The sequence below is a fragment of the Chiloscyllium plagiosum genome, chromosome 33, assembly GCF_004010195.1.
Source record: "Chiloscyllium plagiosum isolate BGI_BamShark_2017 chromosome 33, ASM401019v2, whole genome shotgun sequence".
NCBI classification, from domain to species: domain Eukaryota; kingdom Metazoa; phylum Chordata; class Chondrichthyes; order Orectolobiformes; family Hemiscylliidae; genus Chiloscyllium; species Chiloscyllium plagiosum.
In genome coordinates this window covers 33,266,477-33,275,866 of record NC_057742.1, presented here as the reverse complement: position 1 = coordinate 33,275,866, position 9,390 = coordinate 33,266,477, and the positions used below count along the sequence as shown (strand labels likewise).

General features: G+C 43.4%; 1 protein-coding gene across 4 annotated transcripts in view; it reads left to right on the top strand.

The window, feature by feature from the left end:
• The window catches only part of fmnl1a (formin-like 1a), a 258,801-nt gene that overhangs the window by 142,014 nt on the left and 107,397 nt on the right, over positions 1-9,390 (top strand). For all 4 annotated transcript variants that reach the window (XM_043675290.1, XM_043675287.1, XM_043675288.1 and 1 more), the window contains exons 4-5: positions 486-559; positions 4,294-4,377. In XM_043675290.1, the coding sequence (XP_043531225.1) occupies positions 486-559; positions 4,294-4,377 (158 nt within the window). The remainder of the gene's footprint in view (positions 1-485; positions 560-4,293; positions 4,378-9,390) is intronic.

The window sequence follows — 9,390 nt, the reverse complement described above, 5'->3', positions numbered from 1 at the left end:
CGTCACTCCCCACCCCCCAGCCCCAACCCACAGACTGAGTGTCATCCCGACCACCCCCCATTCCCCAGACCGAGGGTGCACCCAACACCAACCTCCCCATAAACTAAGCATCAGACCCCATCCCACAGACCAAGAGTTCACTCACACCCCCACTCCCACAGACCGAGTGTCACCCCCCCCCACACCATAGACCGAGGGTTCACCCCTCCCCCTGGACTTTATACAAACTATGCCTGCATGATCCTATAGTCAATCAGCTGTTGCCCTCCATTGTTTGCTAGTACAGACTCCACTGTGCAGTGTAAATGATCGCTTACTATCTCACTCCCTGAGAGCCTCAGTACATGAACCACTCATCCTGCAGTGTTTCAATAGGAGATGTATCAATTCAGAGTGCCCCTCATGTGGCCAAGGAATAACTTGCTCGTCCAAATCCACATGATGAAGAATCTTCTCGTTTCTCTTTTTCATGTTTACTGCTGCAGTTCAAGAGACGAGTCCAAGAGTCAACTCAGGTCCTGCGAGAGCTGGAGATTTCATTGCGGACCAATCACATTGGGTGAGTGACACCTACTGGCATTTTAAGAATCTGTATTTTCTTTGGAAAAATGGTCATTATTGAAATAAAACCAAGTATGATATGTCCAGGCCTTCGTTTTTCAAAACCTGTCTCCTGGATTGTGATCAGCCTCCATAAGGTGGTAGCCACTGAGTATATTTGAGTTATAGCTGGTATTTCAGGTTTCATGATGCTAGTGATCATCACCTTTGATCTTTTGCCCAAGAAGATCAATCTGTTTTGACTTCAGGGGGTGTGAACGCCACTGGTAAGGCCAGTACTTGGTTGCGCATCGCTAATTGTTCTTGGGAAGATGATAGTGAGCTGCCTTCTCGAACTTCTGCAGTCCGAGGTAGTGTAGGTGGAGCCCACGTTGCTTTTAGGAAAGGGCTTTTGACCCAGTGACAGTGAAGAAGCAGGAATGTGGTTGGAAGTCAGAATAGTATGTGACTTGGTAGTACTCGTGGTAGCACTCTCATTCATCGTAAGGAATAGGAGCAAGAGTAGGCCGTCTGGCCCCATTGAGCCTGCTCTGCCATTCAACAGGACTCTGGCTGATCTGTTTGTGGACTCGGCTCCACTTACCCGCCCGCTCACCACAACACTGAATTTCTTTACTGTTCAAAAATCTGTCTATCTTTTCCTTAAAAATATTCAACAAGGTAGCCTCAATTCAATTTTTTTAAAAAGTCTGGAATTTGGGTTCGCCCACATCCCATGAATGATTTTAAAAAATGTAAATATTGGATTGACTACACAGGTATTTTACTGATGGTGGTTACTAGTTTAAAAAAATGCAAAAACAAAAGTCACAGTGATTTTGGTGGTTGGGAGGTGGCTCAGTTGTGTGTTAGCATGTTGGAGAATAGAAAGAAAAGGCAAAAAAAAAAACCGAGAAAGAATGCAAAACAAGTCAGTATTAATTCCCTTCTTTCTTCAAATGAGTTCACAGTGCAACTATACTGTCCTCCTGACCATGGTTGTTATATACGTGGGGTCATTGGTGGCAGCAGGTTGCAACTGAATGTGACCAGCAGTCTGCTCATTTGTTTTCATGGACTTCAACCTGGACCTCTCAGTCCAAGGGTAGGGACACTACCACTGTGCCACAAAGTTAAAAATCATGCAACACCAGGTTATAGTCCAACAGGTTTAATTAGAAGCACTAGCTTTCGGAGCGCTGCTCCTTCAATTCCCTGATGAAGGAGCGGTGCTCCGAAAGCTAGTGTGCTTTCAATTAAACCTGTTGGACTATAACCTGGTGTTGTGTGATTTTTAACTTTGTACACCCCAGTCCAACACCGGCATCTCCAAACTGTGCCACAAGAGGGCCCAGCATTGATGCTTATTTTTGTCCTATATTTTCCACCAAATCACCCATGGTGATATATATCTTTTCAGTATACTTGCATCCACTGATATTAAGAATGGCTATCAGTTTGGAATTGGCAGTGTTAGTGCTTGTACAGCTATATCTCAGGGGCAGTCTGGCCATCTGCAAAGATGCTGTCACTGCCAGCAACACTGTGAGGTGACGGTTCTTAATATACACATGAGGATTAATAGAGGGGAAAACCCTAAGGCAAATGAAAAAGGCAAATTATGAAAGGGTGGGGTGTGAGAATAGAAGCAAAAAAAGAAAGATTTGCATGTAGATAGCAATTTTCATGACTATCAGCTACCTCAGAGCACTTTACACCCAATTAACTGCTCAAAGTAAAGTCTCTGTTGTAACATATGAAACATTTGCAGACTAGGTGTGCACAGCAAGCTCCCACAAAGACAGAGCTGTTAATGACCAGATCTTCTGTTTTGCAGTGTGGGCTGAGGAGAAATAATGCAGGGCCTAACCATTATGCTCTTCTTTGAAATAGTGCAATGGGAGTCTTTTACATCCAGCAAGCAGGCACACAGACCTGAGTTTGCTTTCTTATCCAAACAGAAAACTGTAGCTGCAGCGATGGACCACTCTCTCAGTACATTCCTGGGGTGTCAGCCTTTATTTATCTGCTCAATCCCTGAAATGAGATTTGAATCAGGACCCTCAGAGGGATAGCTCATTCGAAGGTTGATATTATAGGGCTTAGTGTCTCAGTGGTTAGCAATGCTACCTCACAGCGTGCAATTTCAGCCTTGGACAACTGTCTGTGTGGAGTTAGCATTTTTGCCCCATGTCAGTCCTCTGGGTGCTGCTCGTCCAAAGATGTGCAGGTTAGGTGGATTAGCCATGGGAAGTGCAACAAAACAGAGATAGGGTACAGGGGCGGTGTGGACCCGATGGGCTGAATGGCTTGCTTCTCAACTGTAGGGATTCTATGATCCTATAAAAGAGAATCTTAAGTTGGAAGTGATTCATATAATGACAAAATAGAACAAATATTACAAAAGAAGCTTTTTTCCTAAAGTTTAACAGGTAGATGTTAAAGGTGCCTTGACCCTGCTTGAAGATTATCAGGTGGTTTTTTCCCAGTAACCTGGTCAATCAACCATCACCAACAAGAACATGCCACTGATTTCATTAGCTGTTTGTGGGATATTTGTGTGCAAATAGGCTCGTATGTTTGTTTCAAAAACAATGGTGAGTGTTTGGTGAAGTGCGTTGTGATGTGCTGCTAAATTACAGTGTAAATAGTCTTTATTATGTAACTTGGCACCCTGTCCAGTGAAGGTTGAGTTGGTGGTTGCACTTGTGAAAGAACGAAGTTGCTTACAAACCAAGTGAAATACAAAGGCCTTGAGCGTAGGTCCAGAGCTTCAAAATTTATGTCTACAATTATACCAGCAGTCCCCTTATTATACTCTTCTCCCTACTATCAATACCCACTTCCAACTTTTGGAGATGCCGGTGTTGGACTGGGGTGTACAAAGTTAAAAATCACACAACACCAGGTTGTAGTCCAACAGGTTTAATTGGAAGCACACATTGCACTTTTCTCAAAAACTGCACACATTCATGTAGAACTCTGAGCTCAAAAACTGCATGAATTTATGTAAAACTCTGTTATCTCACTTTTTAGATTAGAATCAATCTAAACACCAGGTCATAGACAGAGAACACAGAGGGCAAACACCTTCAACATATTGTCTAGCTATCACCATTGTTAACAGCTAACCCGAGAATGCAACTTTAAAGAAAAGGGTTTTGTGATTTACACATGAAAGAAGTGAAACTATCTCTGTATTCTAACAGATGAAAGGCTTAACAGACAATCAATTTTTCAATGTATAATTTCAGTTACATCACACTGCAAATTTTTGTTATGAATTCTGTGTTATGATCGAGTCCTCCACTATCACCTGATGAAGGAGCGTTGCTCCGAAAGGTAGTGTGCTTCCAATTAAACCTGTTGGACTACAACCTGGTGTTGTGTGATTTTTAACTTTGTACACTTCCAACTTGTTCACTACCTGCTCCTTCTTAAAAAAAATGTTGATATATATTACTGTTAAACTTAACATGAGTTGTTGCTGCCACCTGTCAGATTGTATTAGATTTGTGAAGTGTAATCTGAACTATTCCTGAGAGTCAGATGGGTGCAACTGCCTGTACTAACTGGACTACACTATCAAAAAGTTCCAAATTGTTGAACGTTTTGCGATTCAAATCCTAGGAATGCACAAAGAGCATTGAGGTTCTTCTGGCTAAATCCAATATCATTTTTGATAACTTCTGGTTGAGTGCCCATCCCAATGAACTCAAATCTGATGAACTGCTGATTTTTTTTTGCTCATAGTTGGGTGCAGGAGTTTTTGAATGAGGAGAACAAGGGATTGGACGTGTTGGTGGAGTACTTGTCCTTCGCACAGTGCGCTGTCACGTAAGTACACTGGAATCTTTACTGAGGCTTTCAATCCACTGTATTAAACTGTATTTGAAAATTAATTGCATTTTGTTTTTGGAAGTCATTTGTTCTGTGGTATAAAGTCAACCTCAATTCTTCCCCTTGGGTTGAAAGCAGGTAGAAGACAGAGGGTGGTGGTGGAGGGTTGTTTTTTAGACTGGAGGCCTGTGACCAATGGAGTGCCACAAGGATCGGTGCTGGGTCCACACTTTTTGTCATTTACATAAATGATTTGGATGTGAGCATAAGAGGTACAGTTAGTAAGTTTGCAGATGACACCAAAATTGGAGGTGTAGTGGACAGCAAAGAGGGTTACCTCAGATTACAACAGGATCTGGACCAGATGAGCCAATGGGCTGAGAAGTGGCAGATGGAGTTTAATTCAGATAAATGTGAGGTGCTGCATTTTGGGAAAGCAAATCTTAGCAGGACTTATACACTTAATGGTAAGGTCCTAGGGAGTGTTGCTGAACAAAGAGACTTTGCAATGCAGGTTCATAGCTCCTTGAAAGTGGAGTCGCAGGTAGATAGGATAGTGAAGAAGGCAATTGGTATGCTTTCCTTTATTGGTCAGAGTATTGAGTACTGGAGTTGGGAGGTCATGTTGTGGCTGTACAGGACATTGGTTAGACCACTGTTGGAATATTACGTGCAATTCTAGTCTCCTTCCTATCGGAAAGATGTTGTGACACTTGAGAGGGTTCAGAAAATATATACAAGGATGTTGTCAGGGTTGGAGGATTTGAGCTGTAGGGAGAGGCTGAACAAGCTGGGGCTGTTTTCTCTGGAGCGTCGGAGGCTGAGGGGTGACCTTATAAAGGTTTACAAAATCATGAGAGGCATGCATAGGATAAATAGACAATGTCTTTTCCCTGAGGTCAGGGAATCCAGAACTAGAGGGCATAGGTTTAGAGGAAAGATATGAAAGAGACCTAAGGGGCAAAGTTTTCACACAGAGGGTGGTACGTGTATGGAATGAGCTGCCAGTGGAAGTGGTGGAGGCTGGTACAATTGCAACATTTAAGAGGCATTTGGATTGGTATATGAATAGGAAGGGTTTGGAAGGATATGAGCCAAATGCTGGCAAGTGGGACTGGATTGGGTTGGGATATCTGGTCGGCATGGACAGGTTGGACCAAAGGGTCTGTTTCCATGCTGGACATCTCTATGACTCTATGACTGAGTCACTTGTCACTGTCACTGTGATGATGGTTTTAACCGGGAGACCTGATCCAAAACATGGGAAGCTAGCATGGAGAAGGAACTTCTGAATTGTTTGCCTCAAGTGTAGAGGTTTATTACAAGGGAAGGTTACTTAAACAAATTGAAAGATCAATTTGAAAAGTATTCAAACAGATGCATAACTAAAGCATAACTGGATAAGGAATTGATCTCTGAAAACTGGGATAGGATTTCCAAAGGGCTAATGAAGGGGAGAGATTGGAATGATGCTCACCGTCAAATAATAGGCTCTTTAAGGAGACTGTTAAGGTGTCTGCCTGTTTTCAAAAGCAATTTTCAATTTTCTTTTAAACTATTTTACGCACGTCAGTGCAAGTACATTTCTTTGCAAAATCGTGTAGATGGTTGAGATCTGTAGGTTGGAAGTTGAACATTGAACCCCCTCCCATTTGTCTCTCAGCCCACTTGGGCACCCCACCCACCTCACCCCGCCATTCCTGATGAAGGGCTAATGCTCGAAACATTGACTCTCCTGTTCCTGAGATGCTGCCTGACCTGCTGTGCTTTTCCAGCACCACATTCTTCGACTCTGATCTCCAGCACCTGCAGTCCTCACTTTCTCCTAACAAATCTATCGGGCCAACTGACACCAGAGTGCTGTTGGTCTTTACCTTGTCACCTCCTGCCTCGTCCCACTTCTGTGGCCTTCCTAGGAACTGCCAGCTGTAACCAGCCGGACAGTTGCATCTCCTGGGCTTGCATACTAGTTAATTCAGCATACTAGTTAATTCAGCTGTTAATGTTGAGTGATGCAGATCAGAGAATGATATCAGTATCCAGGTTTTGGGTTTCCTGTCCTGTCTAATCCAGTAGGGCGCTGATCGCAGCATCTGCAGTCCTCACCTTCTCCCAATATCACGCTGCCTGGTGAAAGTGAGTGATGTACTTCTAAAACTGAAATTGTAGCATGAAGATCTTGTGCTAATGAATGTTTGTGTTGATTTTCTGGGATAAATTCGTTGTCTCAGTTCAAAGTTTCAGTCAGTAACACGGAGTTTGTTTGCGTTGAATGCTCAGTTTTGCTGAGGTAGAAACACTTTCATCCCTAGGCTACAGGCCTGTAGGTGCAGATCCTACTTTTGAAATCAAGGCTGACATTCATGAGCCGTTGTTCTCAGAGTAGATGTGACACTGATCTCCCGTCTGTCTGTTCAAATGGACATTTAAAGTGATGATGAAATGTCTAGGGGTTGTACTCTAGCAGTGAAATCAAGAGGCCTCTATTTGAATCAGAGTTGTGACCTGAACATTGAAATGGGGCTCAGTGGTTAGCACTGCTGCCTCACAGCGCCAGGGACCCAGATTCGATTCCAGCCTTGGGTGACTGTGTGGAGTTTGCACATTCTTCCCGTGTCTGTGTGAGTTTCCTCCGGATGCTCCGGTTTCCTCCCACAGTCCAAATATGTGTAGGTCAGGTGAATTGGCCATGCTAAATTGAGCATAGTATTAGGTGCATTAGTCAGAGGGAAATGGGTCTGGGTGGGTTTCTCTTTGGACGGTCAGTGTGGACTTGTTGGGCTGAAGGGCCTGTTTCCACACTGTAGGGAATCTAGTCATAATCAGAGAGTCATACAGCATAGGAATCAGACCCTTCGATTCAACCAGTCCATGCCAACCATAATTCCAAACTAAACTAGTCCCACTTACCTGTGCTTGGCCCATATCCCTCCAAACATTTTGTATTCATGATCTTATCTCAATGGCTTTTAACCATTGTAAATGTACCCACATCCACAACTTCTTCTGGAAGGTCATTCCACACATGAACCACTCACTGTGTAAAAAAATTGCCCTCATGTCTTTTATCAATCTTTCTCCTCTCACCTTAAAAATATACCCTCTAGTCTTGAAACCCTCCACCCGAGGGAAAAGACACCTGCCATTCACCTTATCTAAATCCCCTGTGATTTTATAAACCTATATAAGGTCACCCCACAACCTCCCTACACTTCAGTGAAAAAAGTCCCAGCCTATCCAACCTCTCCTTGTAACTCATTGGTTTTCCTTAGAAGTGATATCACCAAAACCATACATCAGGCAGTTCTCAGGAAATGTTCTGGTTACACTGTTAACCCTCCTCCTCTATCACTTGCCTTGTGATCCGCTGTTCCACTACTTGTTTGTAATTCAGTCCTGACATATCAATGTGGTAGGGTGGGGAGGTGAGATGATGGTATTGGTGGTTCATCACCCTGATAACCAATTTGATCCATAGTTCCACCAGAGTATGTACAGTTCAGGTGAAGGCTACCTGTCAGGTTTACAGCAGGTTGCCAAGTATTATCTTATACGGTAATGAACTGTAGCACTCTTCGCTTGGTATCACAGGTCTTCCAATATTTCTAAAAAGGAAATTTTGGGAAGATTATAACCATTAGCTCCAGTATCTTTGCAACTACCTCTTTTATGGGCCTGAGATACAGGCTGTCAGGTCCAAGAGTCTTTGTCTGTCATTCGTCCCAGTAATTTTCCGAATAACTTTTCAGAAATGATCGTGATTGTGTTAACTTTCTCCCTCCCTTTGCTGCTTGATATTCAACTAATCTTCAGATGCTTTCTTTTCTCCTGTAAAGACAGAGTCAATGGTGCATTACAGAGCTGCAAAGTCTCTCAAATGCTGCCTCACAGCACCAAGGGACTTAGGTTCAATTCCCTCCTCGTGCAACTGTGTGGAGTTTGCACCATCTCCCAGTAATAGCCAAGCTAACTTGTCCATAATGTCTAGGGATCTGTAGGTTAAGTTGATTAGCCATAGGGAATGCAGAGTTGTGGGCATAGGGTGCAATGCTCTTCGAAGGGTCAATGTGGACCCGATGGGCTGAATGGCCTGTTGTGATTCTATGATATATACTAAGCTAGAGTTCCACAAGTTTTTTTTATTATAGCTTCAATTTTGCGCTTCCAGCAAACTGTGGTTGTGAATGATTGACTGTCAAAGGGAAACAAGCTGACTGCACCATAAGCTGATGTTCATCGTACTGCAGGCTAAGTTATTTGATTAACTAGCATCCAGTTGCAGTATAGCTTTGACCTTCAACTAAACATTAGCCATGGTGCCCATGAGAAATTGCAGCAAGCGTCTGAATCTTAAAGTGATAGACACCTAAAAGTAAGTGGCTTCATATGAGGATAAATATTGTTTCAAATACTCTTGAAAATGGCTGTGAAATATTTCTCAATCTTACCAGACAAAAATGGACCAGGGTTGCTTCATTTTGTCAGTTACAAGGATGTCTGTACACGCTGGTATAGCAGTGCCCTTCAAGTCCAAGAGCTGTTTCTGTTCCGTGTTACCCACAGATCACCTTGGGACACATGAGTGCTGGACAGGACAGCATTCGGGCTCAGGGTAGCAAATGTTGGCTGAGACTTTCCTCAGCTGCTGGGCTGAGACAAGGAGATGAAATGGACAATTCCACAGAGGTGGATGTGAGCAGTCTTTCACAGTCAGGATGTAGACAAGTTAATTTCCAGATCAGACATTACCCCAGGCTGTAAATATTCTGTTTCAGCCTGGCGCAATAGCCAGGGATAAGATTGGCATTGGTGCCAAGGGATTGGAGTTCATTGCGGTGGCCAAAGCCAGGCTTTGGCTTTCTCCTGTATTGATTTGGGGAAAATTGGCACTCACCCAATGCTCAATGCTGGTCAACTGACTGAGAATCCTGAGGCTGTGAAGAGATTGAGAAGGTGGTGGTCAGTTAGGAGCTGCGTTATACTACATTGATTATTGCAGGCAAGCCTTAT